This window comes from Chelmon rostratus, chromosome 14 (assembly GCF_017976325.1).
Source record: "Chelmon rostratus isolate fCheRos1 chromosome 14, fCheRos1.pri, whole genome shotgun sequence".
In the NCBI taxonomy this organism is placed as follows: Eukaryota; Metazoa; Chordata; class Actinopteri; order Chaetodontiformes; family Chaetodontidae; genus Chelmon; species Chelmon rostratus.
The window spans coordinates 20062929-20086572 of NC_055671.1; the positions used below are offsets into that span (position 1 = coordinate 20062929).

The 23644-nt window shown below is 43.6% G+C and overlaps 2 protein-coding genes and 1 pseudogene across 2 annotated transcripts; all 3 read right to left on the reverse strand.

Moving 5' to 3' along the window:
- Nucleotides 1-252: 252 nt before the first annotated feature.
- On the reverse strand, nucleotides 253-3374 carry LOC121617623 (odorant receptor 131-2-like). The gene is made up of 2 exons (XM_041952823.1): nucleotides 2418-3374; nucleotides 253-270 (listed from the first exon to the last, which is right to left on the reverse strand). The coding sequence occupies exons 1-2, from the start codon at nucleotides 3372-3374 to the stop codon at nucleotides 253-255; spliced, it is 975 nt and encodes a 324-aa protein (XP_041808757.1).
- Nucleotides 3375-11505: 8131 nt separating this feature from the next.
- Nucleotides 11506-12355, reverse strand: LOC121617624 (annotated as a pseudogene).
- A 1922-nt stretch (nucleotides 12356-14277) lies between these two features.
- On the reverse strand, nucleotides 14278-17399 carry LOC121617625 (odorant receptor 131-2-like). The gene is made up of 2 exons (XM_041952824.1): nucleotides 16443-17399; nucleotides 14278-14295 (listed from the first exon to the last, which is right to left on the reverse strand). Exons 1-2 carry the CDS (start codon nucleotides 17397-17399, stop codon nucleotides 14278-14280), a joined length of 975 nt encoding a protein of 324 aa, XP_041808758.1.
- Between the last annotated feature and the right edge of the window lie 6245 nt (nucleotides 17400-23644).

Genomic DNA, 23644 nt, shown 5'->3' on the forward strand with positions numbered 1-23644 from the left:
GTCCCACTACACCTCCAGGAGGCAAGGCGGTGAACTCTGGCGTCCCAGAGTCACCCCCCCTAGTGCCAGTTCACACTGCTCCTACACAATCCAAACAGCACTGCCACGTTCAACTGACCCAGGCCTGTTCAGAAGATGCTCCAGGTAGTGGCCAGCACCGATGCTACCATTTAGCTACTGCTACTGCTAACTGCTAAGAAGAACAGAAGAAGACAATACAGTTCTGATGCTACCATTTAGCTAATGCTAATGCTAAATGCTACCTGCTACCTGCAAAGAGGAACAGAAGAAGACAATAAAGCTAGATTCACCTATACTGTTAATGTTAATTGCTAGATGCCAATACTAACTGCTAAGATACTATCAGACTACCACCACTTTAGCTATTGTTTGCTGCTACAATGCTAGCACAGGCCTAGACGCCACATGTAACTGCCAATTGCCACACTACCATCATCTACCCCTGCCTCTCACCAACTGCACCAATAAAAGCGGGGTGGGAATACAAACCCTGGTTCGGGTAGGGGGTAGAAAGAAAAGAGGTAGGGTCAAAGATGAAAGTAGGGATTGGATACAAGCCCTTGTTTGGGTAGGGGGTAGAAAGTTTAGAGGGTGCTGAAGGTGGAGGCCTAAACCACAGACTAGAATTAACAGCCTCTTCTAACATTTCCTTCAAGAAGCAAACAAAACAGGAAAACAACTAAAAAAGAACAAAACAAGCCAACTCTGTATCTTACAATGCAAACTCACCTGAACAGTCCGCATGGGTCCAAAGAGAGACTCTAGCTGGCCACACCCCCTCCTTATCTAAACTTCCTCTTCCTGGATCTCTTCCTATTGGGAGAGCGAGAAGATGGGGCGGGGAAAGCAGGGCAGAGGAGAGGTGTCTTGTTCAGACTTTAACCTCTTCTCCTGCCGGATTAGGCATGCATGTCCTCCATATTCCACAGGTCCTTCCAACTAAGTTTCCTCTTCTCAACACCTTCCCAATTCAACCATTGTCCCTGTTTGGCCTGACCAACTGCTTTTGCCCCCCTTAACAACTCCTCCTGCCTACGCACCTGTTCCACTACAAGCTTTCTTTTCTCCTTTAGACCTGCTTTGTTCCACACTGGTTTGCCTGGGCCAAGCCCCAAGCCTCCCCGGCCAAATTGAACATTTCCTACTATTTCTGCATGCCTAAAAGCTGCCTCTGCCTTCTGCACTGCTGCCCTTGGGTTCCATTTCCTCCCCCCAGAAGGGTTCGGAACCACATTGCTCACTAACATGTCCTTACTCCCAGATAACAAAAGTTCTGTCCTAACCTTAGTGCATTTAAACTCCTCTGTTAGACTGGATACTGGCAGCTGAAGCATTCCTTTCCCATATGAAGCTACATTGCTTAAGCACCTGGGAGCACCCAACCATTTTCTAATATAAGAGCTAACTAGCCTTTCCATTCTCTCTGCTACAGATAATGGGACTTCATATACTGACATTGGCCACATTAACCTAGGATACAAGCCAAACTGCAAGCACCAGTTGGAAGCCCTAATTATTACCTCCATAGCCATTGTGAAAGCTAGCGGGGAAACTGTACATCCTGCCATAATACCAACCTCCAATCTTTGCCAGCCTGTTGTGAACTCTTCGATACTTGCACACAGTCTGATGTCTTGGAAATATGCTTTCACCAAGTTAACAACTATCTCCGGCACTTTAAAGTAGTGAAAGGAACTCCAAATAAGCCTATGTGGTCCTGACCCAAACGCATTAGCCAGATCTAAAAATACAACATTCAAATGATGTCATTTCAACCATGTCTTAGAGAGTACTTATGTAACACACACATTTTGCATTTTAACCTTAGGGTCTGCAGTGTTGCTCATATTCAAGCAGTGACACTGCAAGTTTCCAGAAGGTACAAACGTTTTAAGTTTAAGTTTATTTACTTCATTGATCCCAAGACTGGGAAATTATTATTCTCTGCATTTAACATTTAGAGTAAGAGTTCATTTGGGTATTCTATTCAAATGTTGTCACTATCTTTTCTTTGTGAAGTGTCCACTTTATGAGTTACACCTATACAATCTAATGCAATGCTATACAATAGATCAGCCATCCAATGGACTATTCCCTTTGTCACTGAAAACACTTCATGGTCCAAACATTGGATCAAGAGTCAGTTGACCCAAGAAAGAAAAGAGAAAAATAAAACAAAAAAGCCCCATAAAACCTTTACTCAATCACCTGTGGTCACAACTATGCCAGTTGTAGTATAGTATTACTGTAGTGTAGAGCATTAAGAGCTTGTAGACAAACACAGTTTACTTTTAAAAGAGCCACAACACACATTCTGTGTTTAAATTCTGAATACATTAACACATTTTGTTCAAAATAATATTTGTCCATGAAGTGATGCATGTGCTGATTTTTGCCTTGGCTGGAATGACTGAGACAGAAATTGAGCGTGTCCTCTGGCAGCACAGATTGTACATGAGGATGGGTCTGATGGTCTGGTCTCTGATTCCATAGATAAGACAACTCAGACATCTTGGAAAAATTATTATTAACAAATAAAGTACAATCTGGACACGTGCAAATATAATCCTGTCTAGGACCTTGAAGATAGCTACAAGTATTGGGTTGTATATAGTTGAGGACAGACTGAGGCCCAGCTGTGCCAGATGCAGCAACAGTGTGTTACGAGCCTTATGTGCTGAAGCTTTGTCTGTGGAGGCTGACCTGGCTGCTACCATCACACCAATATAAGAGCAAATGACTGCCACACCAGCTGATGCAAACAACAAAGAAGTGAAGGATCTGTCATAAAGATCAGACATTGGATCAATCAACATGCTCTCTTTGCCACAGAAGCGTTTCATCTGCAGGCTCTGCAGGTCTTCAAATGGAAAATTTAACAGCAACAGTACCCGAGTGAGGATACTTAATGAACTGACAGTCCAAATCACAGTTATAGCCAGGCCTGTGTTTCTGACTGTGATGATGGTAGCGTGCCTCAGTGGGTAGCACACAGCCACATATCTCTCCAGACACATCACCACCAGTGTGAGAGGGGAGATCACAGTTGTGAGATTTGCGAGCATGGTGAGAACACCACAGACAGGATAAGACATTGTTATTCTACAAGTAGCCATTATGTACATTAACTGACCCTGTACCAGCAGTACAGTGTCTGCAAAAAGGAGGTTATACAGAAGAATGTAACGGGAGGTCTCACGAAACACAGATTTACTCCTCAAGGTGAATAACATGGTCGCATTAATGAAGACGAGCATGCAGCATGGTGATGTAAACACAGTACAAAGCATCACTCTTTCCAGAAACCCCACACCAACAGCAATGTTCATCTGCGACTGAGATCCATTTGACATTTTCAAGAAGCTTTGAAGACACATAAAAATATCCAACTCTTGATATAACCACACAGCAGCAGCTAAAGAAATATTGTCCAGTTTGTATTCCTACAACAGTGAAGACATTTCATCTTTAAAGCAGGGGATGCCACTGAGTTCACATGCAAAACCCCAAATCCTCAGCATACTTTCTAGCAAGGTAGAGGCCTGGCTTGTTTCTATGTGTGCAGAGGTGGACTGCAGGGTTTTCCTGCCCTCATATATTGTTCATGAGTTCTGTCCTCTCATTACTTCACATGATAAGATCACATGTCACCACTGTTAACAAATAATTCATGACATGATGTAATCTCTCCACCACCACCCCTTCAATACCCTGATCCACTACACCATATCCATGATGCAGCAGTACATGTTTATGTTTTAACAATTATTAAAGCTTTATTTGTCTCATGTACCGCAATGTCTGAGTTTAGAATCAAAATCAGAACACTTAACTGATCAGTTGCTCCCAACAGTAATAAAAATGGAAAGGAAACAAGAATATCTTGGAGAATGTTAAAAAATGTAAGTAATATGCACAATGTTGTTATGTACAGCATACAGCAATATAAATCTACCATAAATAGTAATCAATATGAAATATGTAAATGTGACTATGCAAACTGAGTAATATGCAACAATACATATCAGTTATCAACATTCTACATCAAATAAGAAGAATAAAAATAATAAGACTAACAGAATACCAGACTACTATACTAGTTTTATATAATAATTATAGTAGTAGTAGTAGTAATAATAATAATAATAATAATAATAATAATAGGAGTAGTAGAATCATGCAATATATAAATTGTCATGATCTGTCAATTTTGTATGTTTTGATTCGCTTCCTGTTTCATCCTGTGAGTTGTTATCCAGTGTTTTCTCGTGATTGTGTATGACCCCTTTTGGATTTTGACTATTCTCTCTGCCTTTGACTGTGGATACCTTTGTTTATTGGATGTACTGTTGTTGTCTGAAGAGACAGTAAACCCTCTGAGCTTCACATTTGTGTCGAGACTGCTTGGTGAGTCCACTTCCTGTGTGAGCCTTGACAGTATTATCTGGCCACAAAATGCAGTCTGCTGATTCAGCTCCGCTCCGTGTCGCACTCCAGTCACAGGGGTAAAAGATCCATCATCAGGAGGAGCAGCTGAATGTTCTCCGCCAGTAGTTGAGAGAAATGGCAGACCGTCAGGAGAGCCTGATGTCTGCGTTTGGTTCACACATGAGTTTCCTGGTAGACCAGATGCAGAAACAACAGGGCCTTTCCGCTACCAGCGAGTTCACCTGCAGATTCCCTACCCCCAGCAGCCTCCACATCAAACCCAACTCAATCTGTCCTCCCGACCTCTTGCTCAGCCCCTCAACGCTAGTGCTCTGGATGGTCGGCCGGGTGAGTCACTGCACTGTTTCCCTCACCCTTTCCTTTGCTGACTCCCATTCCGAGAGTATTAGCTTTACCATGGCCCCTTGCACCCCCTCGGTGCTCTGCAAACACAGTCCCCACATGAACTGGACAACTAGAGAGGTCATCTCTTGTGGTCCGGACTGCCACCTCCACTGTTTTTCTACTCTCTCTCTTTATCCCTGACAGTAGCTGGGTTCTTTGTGGGGAAGAAGGACAAGACACTGATTTACCCATGTGCCTTTCTCTCCAAAAAATTATCTCCTGCAGAGAGAAACTACAGTGTCAGTGATTGGGAACTGTTGGCCATGAAAGTTGCCTTGAAGGAATGGAGAACGGATCATAAGAATCTGGAATATCTTCAAACTGCCAAAAGACTGAACCCCAGACAGGCTAGGTGGGCTCTTTTCTTTACTCCTTTTAAATCTAAACTTTAAGACTTTTTTAATCTCACAATGGAGAAATTTACTGTTACAGAAGCTCTTTAGAACACACATCGTGCGATCACAGAGGAAAAATATCTTCTAGTGCAATCACAGAGGAATTTGCCCTGAATTTGGAATTTGTTATATCGTCCTGGATCTAAAAATGTTAAGCCCGATGCCTTGTTGAGACTATTTTCACCAGACTCAAGGTAACACTACGATCCTCTCTGTTGTTGACAGATTCTCTAAAATTGCTAATTTAATTCCCTTACTTAAGCCTCCCTCTGCCAAGAAACGGCAGAAGTGATATTTCGTCATGTTTTTCGTATCCATGGGTTTCCCAGAAATGTTTTGTCTGACCAGGGGCCGCACTTTGTGGCCCAGTTGTAGAGGGCCTTCTGCAGTCTTCCAGGGGCCACAGTCAGCTTGTCTTGACAGACTGAGAGACTGAACAGTGCGGCCAGAAAGTTTGGTTGCCCATCTAGGATCTACCTCTCCAGGTTGAGTCGCATAAATTGGCTCCCAGATTTACTGGTCCATTCCCAAAATCCAAGGTCATTAATCCTGTGGCTGTGAGACGCAGACTCTTAGGTCCATGAGAGTCCATCCAACTTTCCGCGTTAGCCGCAAAGGAGAGCTCTTTGGTCCCAGCCTCCAGACCCCCGCCTCCCCCCTGGATTGTTGATGGAGGACCAATATATACAGTAAAGAGAGTCATGGCAGCACGTCGTCAGGGCCCGGGATTCCAGTACTTGGTTGACTGGGAGGGTTATGACCCGGAGGAGAGATCCCGGGGTCCGACTAGCAACATCATGGATCCTGAACTCATTAAAGACTTCCACAGACAACATCCTGATGATCCGGGGCCATCGGAATAACTAATCTACATTGAGTTATAGCACAATCCAGTTGAATTATTTCACATGCTGATGAGATTATTAGATTTATAAGGTAGTGTAGAAAGCAGCTACTGACGGGTGAAATGAGTGAAGTAAATCCAGTATGTCCAAGCGGGCAATCTACTTATTCAGAGTCACTGACATGCTGAGGGGGGAGTTAAAATGTCAGGCAGGAATCTCTTCCTGTGGCGTTTCTGTGGAGCTGTCACACCGTGGTAAGGTTTGTCTCGTCCTGGGTTTGTTGTCTTGTCATTTCCAGTTTTATTTTGAAGGTCTAACTTTCCTCTCGTTTCACAGCACTTGCCCTTCCTCATGTGTCACCTGTGCGTCCGCCCTGATCACCTGTTGTCTCCACCTGTTCCTGATTACCCTTCACGTGTTAAATTGTCGGTGTCTTCCTTGTCTTGTGCCAGTGTGTCTTTGTCCCTTGGTCGATTCACCCGTGCTTCCCTTGTCCACAGCCACAGAGTTATTGCCTATGTGTCTTTTGATCCTCTTCGTGAGTGTTTTTCGTTGTAATTTCTATAGTCTAGTTTTGTTTGTTCTTCTCGCTAGTTAAGCCGATTTTCAGTCCTTTGTTAGATTGTTCTTTTGTTTCATTTATAGTTCATAGTAGTGTTTTTGCCTCCGTGTTTTAGGAGTGATCTTTTGTTCTGTGGTTTCGTTAGTTTAGTCTTTAGATTATTCATAGCCGTTTTGTTTGTTCCTCCTTCGGCAGAGTTTTCTGTTTTTTTTCTCTTTATACATTCATAGTGTTACTTCTTTATCCTCCTAGCGGACATACTTCATTATTTTGTTCATGATAGACCTTGTTAGAATTACCTTGAGTAATTTCATAGCCTTTTTGGTTACACTCTACGAATAGATCTCTGAACACTGTTTAATAAATCTGTGAATTCTGCTGAACTCTGCATCTGAGTCCTCATTCCAGTATCGGCCTGACAGGAGCATCTTGGCGGGGGGATGTGTCTCTCACTGAATGTACTCCTTTGCTTGTCCAGCAGGTGATGGAGTGGGTGGGAAACACTGTCCAGAATGATACATAACTTGGACACCATTGTCCTCTCTGACACAGTCAGCTGGTGAGTCCAGCTCCACCCCTACAACGTCACTGGTCTTGCAAATCAATTTGTTGAGTCTATTGGCATTTGCAACGCTCAACCTGCTGCCCCAGCACACAACAGTAAAGAGGAGAGCACTGGCCACCACAGACTCATAAAACATCTTTAGCCTTGTCCGCCAGGTGATGAAGGACCTCAGCCTTCTTAGGAAGTAGAGACAACTCTGGCCCTTCTTGTCGAGGGGTTCAGCGTTCTTAGCCCAGTGGAGTTTGTTGTCTGTGTACACTCTCAGGTACTTGTAGTCCTCTACAATTTCCACACTGACTCCCTGGATTTAAACATGAGTCACCGGTGCCTTGGCCCTCCTCAGGTCTGCAACCAGCTCCCTCGTCTTAGCCACGTTGACTTGCAGGTGGTTTTGCTCACACCATGCGACCAAGTCTCCCACCACAGGCCTGTACTCAGCCTACTTGCTCTTGCTCAGTGGAGTAGATGATGGTGGTTGGAGACAGACAGTAGAAAAGGTGGTGATGGCCATGAACCGGGGCCATTGTTTTTTGATTTTTGATTTTTGCCTTGGCTGGAACAACTGAGACAGAAATTGAGCGTCTCTTCTGGCAGCACAGATTGTAAAACAAAAATATTATATTCTGAAAAGTAATCAGACAGCAAAAGCTAAAGAAATCTTGTGCAGTTTGTATTCCTACAACAGTGAAGACATTTCATTCTTAGAGCAGAGCATGTCACTGAGTTCACATGCAAAACCCCAAATCTTCCACATCCTTTCTGTCAGGACAGAGGGCAGAGAGATACGAGCAGAGGTGGACTGCAGGGTTTGACTACCATCTCATATTGTTCATGAGCTCTGTCATCACATGGCAGCACTGTTAATTTATTAATAGGTGATGTAATCTCTCACCACCTCATCAGTACACTGGTCCACATCAACATATCCATGATGCAACAGTACTTTCACAACTTGGAGTAATTATGAAGAATGTATTGTCAATTATATATGTTGTCATCACTTTGTGAGTGTTTTGCTTTTGACTGTTTTAAACATTTAATGTGATCAGTTCCCCAAGCTCACCCATTGTTCTGGGTCTCTGAGTTAAAGGATAACTTTCGTTTTTTACAACCTGGACTTTATTTGTAGCATTAATTACGACCATTTAGACAACCCGACAACTTTGGTGGCATTTGGAGTCGTTTTGAAGAAATTAGCCCCAGAGGAGCGGCGCGTATATCCGTATAATGCGAGTAATTGGGGCACCCGTGCGTAGCCTTTATAAACGCATAATCTGCGGCAAAACTCGTTCATATTCCAATATTTTGTTATGATATGCTGGTGCTATTCCCCTCTGAGCCCGTGGTGGCATGTTATCAACATCCAGTGTCTCTAGACAACTACTTCTGACGTGGATGACGTCATTTTCAAGCGCCGCGCACTGCGAGCAGCCAGCCACAACACGGCTAGTTTAGCTGTAGTTTGCGACTGTTATTTTTCACAAAATGGATGAATATTTTTCCGACTCCGAGGTGGTGGACGATGACTTTGTTTAAAAAATGACGCCATCCACGTCAGAAGTAGTTGTCTAGAGACACTGGATGTTGATAACATGCCACCACGGGCTCAGGGGGGAATAGCACCAGCATATCTTAACAAAATATTGGAATATGAACGAGTTTCGCCGCAGATTATGTGTTTATGGAGGCTACGCACGGATGCCCCGATAACTCGCATTATACGGATATACGCGCGCCACTCCTCTGGGGCAAATTTCTTCAAAACGACTCCAAATGCCACCAAAGTTGTCTGGGTTTCTAAACGGTCATAATTAATGCTACAAATAAAGTCCAGGTTGTAAAAAACGAAAGTTATCCTTTAACATTGCAGAATCCCGTCATTAACTGGCCTGCTGAGAGAGTACCTAGCTGTGGCCCCTGCTCTCACACTACCTGTCTGTGGTCTGCAATTGCCTAAGGGGGCGCAGTCGAACCACCGGCTCTCCCACTGGTCAATCTCACTTCCATGCTCCTGAATATTATGGGCTTCAAGAGGCTTTCCACAAGGACATAGCGCTCCCCCTACCCCCGCACTGGCTATGAGACTGTGCTATAGACCCTCTTCCAGGTGCACCCTTACCCTCTAGCAGATTAGTTCATCTCACCCCAAATGAGAGGCAATGGAGAGACACATTCATGGGAGTTTGGCTGCTGGCATTATCCGCCCTTCCTCTTCCCCACTTGGTGCTGGTTTCTTCTCTGTGGGTAAGAAAGAGAAGACACTATGTTCTTGTTTTGACTGACGTGGCTTAAACAACATCACTGTGAAGAACAAGTATCCCAAGCAGGACCTTGATTAACTCTGTTTTTGAGCCATTACAGGGACACACTGTTTTTTCCAAGCTCGATCAACACAACATCTATCACCTACTGCTCTCTCTATATATTCGAGAGGGGGATGAGTGACACTGGGACATTTTGAATACCTTGTTTTGCTTTTTGGTCTTTTTAACGCACCAGTTGTGTTTCAGGCCTAAGTGAATGATGTCCTATGGGATTTCCTCAACCGTTTCGATTTTGTATATCTGGATGATGTCCTGATTTTGTGTCTCATGCCCACCAAGTGCTGCAGAGATTACTAGAAAACAAGCTGTCTGTCAAGGCGAAGAAGTGTGAATTTAAAATGCAGTCTGTCAGTTTCCTCGGTAATCATTCAGCAGGGGCAGGTGAGGGCAGACCTGGGCAGGATAAGGGCAATGGCAGAGTGGCGAAGACCCAGAGACCAGGAAGCAGGAAGCAGCCAACTTCTACCATCGCTTCATCTAAGACTACAGCAAGGTAGCCACACCCCTCCTAAATCATCCTTTCAGTGGTCTGCCCTGGCGGAAGCTGCCTTCGATGACCTCCAGACTAGGTTCATCAATCCCAGCACTGGAGCAGCCAGTACTGGACAGAAAGTTCATAAGCACAGCACAAAGCAACACTCTTTCCAGAAACCCCACTCCATCAGCAATGTTGTCTGCAATTGAGATCCATTTGACATCTGAGAGAAGCTTTGAAGACACATAAAAACATCCAACTCTTGATATAATCACACAGCAGCAGCTAAAGAATTATTGTCCAGTTTGTATTCCGACAACAGTGAAGACATTTCATCTTTAAAGCAGAGGATGCCACTGAGTTCACATGCAAAACCCCAAATCCTAGCAATGGCTTTATTTATCTTATGCACCACAGTGTCTGAGTTTAGAATCAGAATACTTTACTGATCAGTTGCTCCCAACAGTAATAAAAATAGAAAGGAAATAAGAATGTGTTCGAGAATGTAAAAAAAATGTAAGTAATATGCAAAATTTTGTACAGTACATGTCAGGGATAATGTTTAGTGAGCAGGTTCCTGTGGAGAAATAAACCCCGACCAGATGACATAGAAGCCAGACACGAAGCTTCGAATTTAGAACACGACTTACTAAAGTATTCAATAATGTGACACAAAATAGTGATTAAAACATATTTTATTGATTTAGGATTAGCCTACTCTCTTCTGCCACTGCTCTCACTACGCAGGGGCATTGAAAGCAAACATCGACGTTGCATAGCAACGGCCTCTCACTGTGTGCAGGCCGGCAGGCAGGAGAACATACTTCTCCGTGAAGTGTCCACTTTATGAGTTACACCTATACAATCTAACGCAATGCTACACAATAGATCAGCCATCCAAAGGATTATTCCCTTCACTGAAAACAAAACAAAAACACTTGTTCCCGTTTTTGATCAAATGCCACCCCCAAAACACCTCCATTTTAAATTTCCCCATGTACATGTTTGGGTTTTTAAAGCTCATATGTCTTGAACAATAATTCAAGTCAGTTATATTCGTTGCGCCCTGTGGCTTTGACACTTTAGCACTTTCCTCTTGTCTGTTTATCTGCTGTGCTAATGTTTATCTGGGAATTAAAGAGTCAGTTGACCCAAGAAAGAAAAGAAGCCCCATAAGACCTTTACTCACTCACCTGTAGTCACAACTATGCCATATAAGTATTACTGCAGTGTAGAACATTCATAGCTTGTCGTCAAACACAGTTTACTTTTAAAAGAGCCACAGCACACATTCTGCGTTTAAATTCTAATACATTAACACATTTTGTCAAAAATAATGAATATTTGTCTATGAAGTGATGCATGTGCTGACTTTTGCCTTGGCTGGAATGACTGAGACAGAAATTGAGCTTCTCTTCTGGCAGCACAGATTGTACATGAGGATGGGTCTGATGGTCTGGTCTCTGATTCCATAGATAAGACAACTCAGACATCTTGGAAAAATGATAATTAACATGTAAAGTACAATCTGGACACGTACAAATATCATTCTGTCTAGGACCTTGAAGATAGCTAAAAGTATTGGGTTATGTAAAGTTGAGGAGAGACTGAGGCCCAGCTGTGCCAGATGCAGCAGCAGTGTGTTACGAGCCTTACGTGCTGAAGCTTTGTCTGTGGAGGCTGACCTGGCTGCTACCATCACACCAATATAAGAGCAAATGACTGCCACACCAGCTGATGCAAACAACAAAGAAGTGAAGGATCTGTCATAAAGATCAGACATTGGATCAATCAACATGCTCTCTTTGCCACAGGAGCGTTTCATCTGCAGGCTCTGCAGGTTTTTAAATGGAAAATTTAACAGCAACAGTACCCGAGTGAGGATACTTAGTGAACTGACAGTCCAAATCACAGTTATAGCCAGGCCTGTGTTTCTGATGGTGATGATGGTAGCATGCCTCAGTGGGTAGCACACAGCCACATATCTCTCCACACACATCACCACCAGTGTGAGAGGTGAGATCACAGTTGTGAGACTGGCGAACATGGTGAGAACACCACAGACAGGATAAGTCATTGTTATTCTACAAGCAGCCATTATGTACATTAACTGAGCCTGTACCAGCAGTACAGTGTCTGCAAAAAGGAGGTTATACAGAAGAATGTAACGGGAGGTCTCACGAAACACAGATTTACTCCTCAAGGTGAATAACATGGTCGCATTAACGAAGAGGAACAAGCAGCATGGTGATGTAAACACAGTACAAAGTATCACTCTTTCCAGAAACCCCACACCAACAGTCATGTTCATCTGTGACTGAGATCCATTTGACATTTTCGAGAAGCTTTGAAGACACATCAAAATATCCAACTCTTGATATAATCACACAGCAGCAGCTAAAGAAATATTGTCCAGTTTGTATTCCTACAACAGTGAAGACATTTCATCTTTAAAGCAGGGGATGCCACTGCTTTCACATGCAGAACCCCAAATCCTCAGCATACTTTCTAGCAAGGTAGAGGCCTGGCTTGTTTCTATGTGTGCAGAGGTGGACTGCAGGGTTTTCCTGCCCTCATATACTGTTCACGAGTTCTGTCCTCTCATTACTTCACATGATAAGATCACATGTCACCACTGCTGACAAATAATTTATGAGTGATGTAATCTCTCCATCACCACCCCTTCAATACCCTGATCCACTCCACCATATCCATGATGCAGCAGCACATGTTTACGTTTTTATATTTATTCAAGCTTTATTTGTCTTATGCACTGCAATGTCTGAGTTTAGAATCAAAAGCAGAATACTTTACTGATCAGTTGCTCCCAACAGTAATAAAATTTTAAAGAAATAAGAATGGCTTTGAGAATGTAAAAAAATGTAATGCAAAATTATGTACAGTATATGTAAGGGATTATGTTTAGTGAGCAGGTTCCTGTGGAGAAATAAACCCCGACCAGATGACATAGAAGCCAGATGCAAGGCTTCGCGTTTAAAACACGACTTACTACTAAAGTATTCAATAATGTGACACCAAATTGGTGATTAAAACATATTTTATTGATTTAGGATTAGCCTACTCTCTTCTGCCACTGCTCTCACTACGCAGGGGCATTGAAAACAAACATGTACGTTGCATAGCAACGGCCTCTCACTGTGTGCAGGCCGGAGAACATATTTCTTTACAGTTATTTAGCATAATCATGTCAAATTTGGAGAAGTGACGGGATATCCCAGACCTGAGAGAGATGTAGCTGGCAACAGAGTAGACTCTGTGTTTTGTCAGAATGATTGTTATTTGGGAAGCTTTAACTGTGCACTCTCCCTCATGCTTCTGGGTGCATGGAGAGCTGTTTTCTCTCCTACTCTGCTCTCTGCTAGATAGTTATAGTGGATGATCATTGTCTTCAGTTCCTACAGTGGTTGATTTTATGTTGATTTCCAGTTTAATCACCTTATTATCAATATCAGAAACAGTACTTTCTCTGCGACAAGTGTGCGCATATACTGTGACACATTGGTTATATGGGTATAGGCGCAGGCCTCTAAGTCTTTGAGACAATCTTGATAAACTGTTGTCTTCTTTACAATCCATCCGGTTGTCTGATTGCTTGTTTTTGGTGGGTAAAGTGTAATAACAACTGTCAGATAAGATTGTCCTTTAACTTGTGCTCCTTCCTTTGTCTCCAGCAAATGAATAGTAGATGGTGTCTTAAAAGGAGATTTCAACAGTTTGTAATTGCAGACATTCATGTTTGTATATGGACATTTTTAAATATATAGCACACACACATTTTTCATCTTAATCTTCTGGTGTTTTTCGCACTTAGTTAATTTAAACACAAGATACTTGTGCTCAAAAAGAGGATTCATTCTCAGTGAAGAACCTTGGAGCCCTAATCTGCCTCTATACATGCCAAAGAGCAGTGATTCCTAACACGTCTCTGGGGGTCATCAGGTACATCAGGTGGATACCTCCCTTCAACAGTGTTTCGCCTACTTAGTCCCACTACACCTCCAGGAGGCAAGGCGGTGAACTCTGGCGTCCCAGAGTCACCCCCCCTAGTGCCAGTTCACACTGCTCCTACACAATCCAAACAGCACTGCCACGTTCAACTGACCCAGGCCTGTTCAGAAGATGCTCCAGGTAGTGGCCAGCACCGATGCTACCATTTAGCTACTGCTACTGCTAACTGCTAAGAAGAACAGAAGAAGACAATACAGTTCTGATGCTACCATTTAGCTAATGCTAATGCTAAATGCTACCTGCTACCTGCAAAGAGGAACAGAAGAAGACAATAAAGCTAGATTCACCTATACTGTTAATGTTAATTGCTAGATGCCAATACTAACTGCTAAGATACTATCAGACTACCACCACTTTAGCTATTGTTTGCTGCTACAATGCTAGCACAGGCCTAGACGCCACATGTAACTGCCAATTGCCACACTACCATCATCTACCCCTGCCTCTCACCAACTGCACCAATAAAAGCGGGGTGGGAATACAAACCCTGGTTCGGGTAGGGGGTAGAAAGAAAAGAGGTAGGGTCAAAGATGAAAGTAGGGATTGGATACAAGCCCTTGTTTGGGTAGGGGGTAGAAAGTTTAGAGGGTGCTGAAGGTGGAGGCCTAAACCACAGACTAGAATTAACAGCCTCTTCTAACATTTCCTTCAAGAAGCAAACAAAACAGGAAAACAACTAAAAAAGAACAAAACAAGCCAACTCTGTATCTTACAATGCAAACTCACCTGAACAGTCCGCATGGGTCCAAAGAGAGACTCTAGCTGGCCACACCCCCTCCTTATCTAAACTTCCTCTTCCTGGATCTCTTCCTATTGGGAGAGCGAGAAGATGGGGCGGGGAAAGCAGGGCAGAGGAGAGGTGTCTTGTTCAGACTTTAACCTCTTCTCCTGCCGGATTAGGCATGCATGTCCTCCATATTCCACAGGTCCTTCCAACTAAGTTTCCTCTTCTCAACACCTTCCCAATTCAACCATTGTCCCTGTTTGGCCTGACCAACTGCTTTTGCCCCCCTTAACAACTCCTCCTGCCTACGCACCTGTTCCACTACAAGCTTTCTTTTCTCCTTTAGACCTGCTTTGTTCCACACTGGTTTGCCTGGGCCAAGCCCCAAGCCTCCCCGGCCAAATTGAACATTTCCTACTATTTCTGCATGCCTAAAAGCTGCCTCTGCCTCCTGCACTGCTGCCCTTGGGTTCCATTTCCTCCCCCCAGAAGGGTTCGGAACCACATTGCTCACTAACATGTCCTTACTCCCAGATAACAAAAGTTCTGTCCTAACCTTAGTGCATTTAAACTCCTCTGTTAGACTGGATACTGGCAGCTGAAGCATTCCTTTCCCATATGAAGCTACATTGCTTAAGCACCTGGGAGCACCCAACCATTTTCTAATATAAGAGCTAACTAGCCTTTCCATTCTCTCTGCTACAGATAATGGGACTTCATATACTGACATTGGCCACATTAACCTAGGATACAAGCCAAACTGCAAGCACCAGTTGGAAGCCCTAATTATTACCTCCATAGCCATTGTGAAAGCTAGCGGGGAAACTGTACATCCTGCCATAATACCAACCTCCAATCTTTGCCAGCCTGTTGTGAACTCTTCGATACTTGCACACAGTCTGATGTCTTGGAAATATGCTTTCACCAAGTTAACAACTATCTCCGGCACTTTAAAGTAGTGAAAGGAACTCCAAATAAGCCTATGTGGTCCTGACCCAAACGCATTAGCCAGATCTAAAAATACAACATTCAAATGATGTCATTTCAACCATGTCTTAGAGAGTACTTATGTAACACACACATTTTGCATTTTAACCTTAGGGTCTGCAGTGTTGCTCATATTCAAGCAGTGACACTGCAAGTTTCCAGAAGGTACAAACGTTTTAAGTTTAAGTTTATTTACTTCATTGATCCCAAGACTGGGAAATTATTATTCTCTGCATTTAACATTTAGAGTAAGAGTTCATTTGGGTATTCTATTCAAATGTTGTTACTATCTTTTCTTTGTGAAGTGTCCACTTTATGAGTTACACCTATACAATCTAATGCAATGCTATACAATAGATCAGCCATCCAATGGACTATTCCCTTTGTCACTGAAAACACTTCATGGTCCAAACATTGGATCAAGAGTCAGTTGACCCAAGAAAGAAAAGAGAAAAATAAAACAAAAAAGCCCCATAAAACCTTTACTCAATCACCTGTGGTCACAACTATGCCAGTTGTAGTATAGTATTACTGTAGTGTAGAGCATTAAGAGCTTGTAGACAAACACAGTTTACTTTTAAAAGAGCCACAACACACATTCTGTGTTTAAATTCTGAATACATTAACACATTTTGTTCAAAATAATATTTGTCCATGAAGTGATGCATGTGCTGATTTTTGCCTTGGCTGGAATGACTGAGACAGAAATTGAGCGTGTCCTCTGGCAGCACAGATTGTACATGAGGATGGGTCTGATGGTCTGGTCTCTGATTCCATAGATAAGACAACTCAGACATCTTGGAAAAATTATTATTAACAAATAAAGTACAATCTGGACACGTGCAAATATAATCCTGTCTAGGACCTTGAAGATAGCTACAAGTATTGGGTTGTATTTAGTTGATGACAGACTGAGGCCCAGCTGTGCCAGATGCAGCAGCAGTGTGTTACGAGCCTTATGTGCTGAAGCTTTGTCTGTGGAGGCTGACCTGGCTGCTACCATCACACCAATGTAAGAGCAAATGACTGCCACACCAGCTGATGCAAACAACAAAGAAGTGAAGGATCTGTCATAAAGATCAGACATTGGATCAATCAACATGCTCTCTTTGCCACAGAAGCGTTTCATCTGCAGGCTCTGCAGGTCTTCAAATGGAAAATTTAACAGCAACAGTACCCGAGTGAGGATACTTAGTGAACTGACAGTCCAAATCACAGTTATAGCCAGGCCTGTGTTTCTGACTGTGATGATGGTAGCGTGCCTCAGTGGGTAGCACACAGCCACATATCTCTCCAGACACATCACCACCAGTGTGAGAGGGGAGATCACAGTTGTGAGATTTGCGAGCATGGTGAGAACACCACAGACAGGATAAGACATTGTTATTCTACAAGTAGCCATTATGTACATTAACTGACCCTGTACCAGCAGTACAGTGTCTGCAAAAAGGAGGTTATACAGAAGAATGTAACGGGAGGTCTCACGAAACACAGATTTCCTCCTCAAGGTGAATAACAATGTCGCATTAATGAAGACGAGCATGCAGCATGGTAATGTAAACACAGTACAAAGTATCACTCTTTCCAGAAACCCCACACCAACAGTCATGTTCATCTGCGACTGAGATCCATTTGACATTTTCGAGAAGCTTTGAAGACACATAAAAATATCCAACTCTTGATATAACCACACAGCAGCAGCTAAAGAAATATTGTCCAGTTTGTATTCCTACAACAGTGAAGACATTTCATCTTTAAAGCAGGGGATGCCACTGCTTTCACATGCAGAACCCCAAATCCTCAGCATACTTTCTAGCAAGGTAGAGGCCTGGCTTGTTTCTATGTGTGCAGAGGTGGACTGCAGGGTTTTCCTGCCCTCATATATTGTTCATGAGTTCTGTCCTCTCATTACTTCACATGATAAGATCACATGTCAGCACTGTTAACAAATAATTCATGACTTGATGTAATCTCTCCACCACCACCCCTTCAATACCCTGATCCACTACACCATATCCATGATGCAGCAGTACATGTTTATGTTTTAACAATTATTAAAGCTTTATTTGTCTCATGTACCGCAATGTCTGAGTTTAGAATCAAAATCAGAACACTTAACTGATCAGTTGCTCCCAACAGTAATAAAAATGGAAAGGAAACAAGAATATCTTGGAGAATGTTAAAAAATGTAAGTAATATGCACAATGTTGTTATGTACAGCATACAGCAATATAAATCTACCATAAATAGTAATCAATATGAAATATGTAAATGTGACTATGCAAACTGAGTAATATGCAACAATACATATCAGTTATCAACATTCTACATCAAATAAGAAGAATAAAAATAATAAGACTAACAGAATACCAGACTACTATACTAGTTTTATATAATAATTATAGTAGTAGTAGTAGTAATAATAATAATAATAATAATAATAATAATAATAATAATAATTATAATAATAATAGGAGTAGTAGAATCATGCAATATATAAATTGTCATGATCTGTCAATTTTGTATGTTTTGATTCGCTTCCTGTTTCATCCTGTGAGTTGTTATCCAGTGTTTTCTCGTGATTGTGTATGACCCCTTTTGGATTTTGACTATTCTCTCTGCCTTTGACTGTGGATACCTTTGTTTATTGGATGTACTGTTGTTGTCTGAAGAGACAGTAAACCCTCTGAGCTTCACATTTGTGTCGAGACTGCTTGGTGAGTCCACTTCCTGTGTGAGCCTTGACAGTATTATCTGGCCACAAAATGCAGTCTGCTGATTCAGCTCCGCTCCGTGTCGCACTCCAGTCACAGGGGTAAAAGATCCATCATCAGGAGGAGCAGCTGAATGTTCTCCGCCAGTAGTTGAGAGAAATGGCAGACCGTCAGGAGAGCCTGATGTCTGCGTTTGGTTCACACATGAGTTTCCTGGTAGACCAGATGCAGAAACAACAGGGCCTTTCCGCTACCAGCGAGTTCACCTGCAGATTCCCTACCCCCAGCAGCCTCCACATCAAACCCACAAATCCAGCTTTCTATTCCGGAGCGATTCTCTGCCGTCCATTCCTCGCCCAGTGTGAGTTTCAAGCAGCTTCCTTCCCCTCCAACCAAGCCAAGGTAGCGTACATCATTTCTCACATGTCTGGTCGAGCTGAGGCCTGAGCAACGGCTAAATGGAACTGGAGGTCGGCCATCTGTGATTCACTGCCCTTGTTCCGTGAGACTCTTCTCCAGGTTTTTCAGACTGTTGCCCCAGGCAGAGAGGTCTCTTGATCTCTTGCCACTATGCGTCAGGAGAGTTTTGGACTATGCTATTGAGTTTCGCACTCTGGCTGCAGAGAGCAGGTGGAACCAGGTCGCCCTCTGTGATGCCTCCTTTAATGGACTTTCTGAGACTCTCAAGGACCATTTGGCACCCCTGGACCTGCCAGTCAAACTGGAGGCCTTAATTGTCCCAGCCTCCAAGATTGACAAAAGACTGTACGAGCAAGAGAGAAAATGGGGAAGATCCAGCCGACAGCTCTTCGATCCTGCTCAGAGGTCGTCCGGCTCCCAATCTCCTGTGTTCCCTTAGAGTTCCATGCTAGTGCTTCAGAAGAACCCATTCAGATCGGTCAAACCAGACTTTCTCCAGAGGAGTAGCAGCGTAGCATGGACAATGGATGCTGTATTTATTATGGCCAGTCAGGACACTTCCTGGCCAACTGCTCTGTGAAGAGCGAGGGAGCAGCAGGCAGACAGAGAATGCTGGTGAGTCCTACCTTGGCGCACTCGAGCCCTGTTCGCCAGTTAACCTCTGTTCTACTCACTTCTTCCTCTTCCTCCCTCAGCCATCCAGCCCTCGTTGATCCTAGGGCTGATGCTAATTTAATGGACTACGGACTAGCAAATAACTCAATCTGTCCTCCCGACCTCTTGCTCAGCCCCTCAACGCTAGTGCTCTGGATGGTCGGCCGGGTGAGTCACTGCACTGTTTCCCTCACCCTTTCCTTTGCTGACTCCCATTCCGAGAGTATTAGCTTTACCATGGCCCCTTGCACCCCCTCGGTGCTCTGCAAACACAGTCCCCACATGAACTGGACAACTAGAGAGGTCATCTCTTGTGGTCTGGACTGCCACCTCCACTGTTTTTCTACTCTCTCTCTTTATCCCTGACAGTAGCTGGGTTCTTTGTGGGGAAGAAGGACAAGACACTGATTTACCCATGTGCCTTTCTCTCCAAAAAATTATCTCCTGCAGAGAGAAACTACAGTGTCAGTGATTGGGAACTGTTGGCCATGAAAGTTGCCTTGAAGGAATGGAGAACGGATCATAAGAATCTGGAATATCTTCAAACTGCCAAAAGACTGAACCCCAGACAGGCTAGGTGGGCTCTTTTCTTTACTCCTTTTAAATCTAAACTTTAAGACTTTTTTAATCTCACAATGGAGAAATTTACTGTTACAGAAGCTCTTTAGAACACACATCGTGCGATCACAGAGGAAAAATATCTTCTAGTGCAATCACAGAGGAATTTGCCCTGAATTTGGAATTTGTTATATCGTCCTGGATCTAAAAATGTTAAGCCCGATGCCTTGTTGAGACTATTTTCACCAGACTCAAGGTAGCACTACGATCCTCTCTGTTGTTGACAGATTCTCTAAAATTGCTAATTTAATTCCCTTACTTAAGCCTCCCTCTGCCAAGAAACGGCAGAAGTGATATTTCGTCATGTTTTTCGTATCCATGGGTTTCCCAGAAATGTTTTGTCTGACCAGGGGCCGCACTTTGTGGCCCAGTTGTAGAGGGCCTTCTGCAGTCTTCCAGGGGCCACAGTCAGCTTGTCTTGACAGACCGAGAGACGAACAGTGCGGCCAGAAAGTTTGGTTGCCCAGCTAGGATCTACCTCTCCAGGTTGAGTCGCATAAGTTGGCTCCCAGATTTACTGGTCCATTCCCAAAATCCAAGGTCATTAATCCTGTGGCTGTGAGATGCAGACTCTTAGGTCCATGAGAGTCCATCCAACTTTCCGCGTTAGCCGCAAAGGAGAGCTCTTTGGTCCCAGCCTCCAGACCCCCGCCTCCCCCCTGGATTGTTGATGGAGGACCAATATATACAGTAAAGAGAGTCATGGCAGCACGTCGTCAGGGCCCGGGATTCCAGTACTTGGTTGACTGGGAGGGTTATGACCCGGAGGAGAGATCCCGGGGTCCGACTAGCAACATCATGGATCCTGAACTCATTAAAGACTTCCACAGACAACATCCTGATGATCCGGGGCCATCGGAATAACTAATCTACATTGAGTTATAGCACAATCCAGTTGAATTATTTCACATGCTGATGAGATTATTAGATTTATAAGGTAGTGTAGAAAGCAGCTACTGACGGGTGAAATGAGTGAAGTAAATCCAGTATGTCCAAGCGGGCAATCTACTTATTCAGAGTCACTGACATGCTGAGGGGGGAGTTAAAATGTCAGGCAGGAATCTCTTCCTGTGGCGTTTCTGTGGAGCTGTCACACCGTGGTAAGGTTTGTCTCGTCCTGGGTTTGTTGTCTTGTCATTTCCAGTTTTATTTTGAAGGTCTAACTTTCCTCTCGTTTCACAGCACTTGCCCTTCCTCATGTGTCACCTGTGCGTCCGCCCTGATCACCTGTTGTCTCCACCTGTTCCTGATTACCCTTCACGTGTTAAATTGTCGGTGTCTTCCTTGTCTTGTGCCAGTGTGTCTTTGTCCCTTGGTCGATTCACCCGTGCTTCCCTTGTCCACAGCCACAGAGTTATTGCCTATGTGTCTTTTGATCCTCTTCGTGAGTGTTTTTCGTTGTAATTTCTATAGTCTAGTTTTGTTTGTTCTTCTCGCTAGTTAAGCCGATTTTCAGTCCTTTGTTAGATTGTTCTTTTGTTTCATTTATAGTTCATAGTAGTGTTTTTGCCTCCGTGTTTTAGGAGTGATCTTTTGTTCTGTGGTTTCGTTAGTTTAGTCTTTAGATTATTCATAGCCGTTTTGTTTGTTCCTCCTTCGGCAGAGTTTTCTGTTTTTTTTCTCTTTATACATTCATAGTGTTACTTCTTTATCCTCCTAGCGGACATACTTCATTATTTTGTTCATGATAGACCTTGTTAGAATTACCTTGAGTAATTTCATAGCCTTTTTGGTTACACTCTACGAATAGATCTCTGAACACTGTTTAATAAATCTGTGAATTCTGCTGAACTCTGCATCTGAGTCCTCATTCCAGTATCGGCCTGACAGGAGCATCTTGGCGGGGGGATGTGTCTCTCACTGAATGTACTCCTTTGCTTGTCCAGCAGGTGATGGAGTGGGTGGGAAACACTGTCCAGAATGATACATAACTTGGACACCATTGTCCTCTCTGACACAGTCAGCTGGTGAGTCCAGCTCCACCCCTACAACGTCACTGGTCTTGCAAATCAATTTGTTGAGTCTATTGGCATTTGCAACGCTCAACCTGCTGCCCCAGCACACAACAGTAAAGAGGAGAGCACTGGCCACCACAGACTCATAAAACATCTTTAGCCTTGTCCGCCAGGTGATGAAGGACCTCAGCCTTCTTAGGAAGTAGAGACAACTCTGGCCCTTCTTGTCGAGGGGTTCAGCGTTCTTAGCCCAGTGGAGTTTGTTGTCTGTGTACACTCAGACTTGTAGTGGATGACGTCATTTTCGAGCGCCGCGCACTGCGAGCAGCCAGCCACAACACGGCTAGTTTAGCTGTAGTTTGCGACTGTTATTTTTCACAAAATGGATGAATATTTTTCCGACTCCGAGGTGGTGGACGATGACTTTGTTTAAAAAATGACGCCATCCACGTCAGAAGTAGTTGTCTAGAGACACTGGATGTTGATAACATGCCACCACGGGCTCAGGGGGGAATAGCACCAGCATATCTTAACAAAATATTGGAATATGAACGAGTTTCGCCGCAGATTATGTGTTTATGGAGGCTACGCACGGATGCCCCGATAACTCGCATTATACGGATATACGCGCGCCACTCCTCTGGGGCAAATTTCTTCAAAACGACTCCAAATGCCACCAAAGTTGTCTGGGTTTCTAAACGGTCATAATTAATGCTACAAATAAAGTCCAGGTTGTAAAAAACGAAAGTTATCCTTTAACATTGCAGAATCCCGTCATTAACTGGCCTGCTGAGAGAGTACCTAGCTGTGGCCCCTGCTCTCACACTACCTGTCTGTGGTCTGCAATTGCCTAAGGGGGCGCAGTCGAACCACCGGCTCTCCCACTGGTCAATCTCACTTCCATGCTCCTGAATATTATGGGCTTCAAGAGGCTTTCCACAAGGACATAGCGCTCCCCCTACCCCCGCACTGGCTATGAGACTGTGCTATAGACCCTCTTCCAGGTGCACCCTTACCCTCTAGCAGATTAGTTCATCTCACCCCAAATGAGAGGCAATGGAGAGACACATTCATGGGAGTTTGGCTGCTGGCATTATCCGCCCTTCCTCTTCCCCACTTGGTGCTGGTTTCTTCTCTGTGGGTAAGAAAGAGAAGACACTATGTTCTTGTTTTGACTGACGTGGCTTAAACAACATCACTGTGAAGAACAAGTATCCCAAGCAGGACCTTGATTAACTCTGTTTTTGAGCCATTACAGGGACACACTGTTTTTTCCAAGCTCGATCAACACAACATCTATCACCTACTGCTCTCTCTATATATTCGAGAGGGGGATGAGTGACACTGGGACATTTTGAATACCTTGTTTTGCTTTTTGGTCTTTTTAACGCACCAGTTGTGTTTCAGGCCTAAGTGAATGATGTCCTATGGGATTTCCTCAACCGTTTCGATTTTGTATATCTGGATGATGTCCTGATTTTGTGTCTCATGCCCACCAAGTGCTGCCGAGATTACTAGAAAAC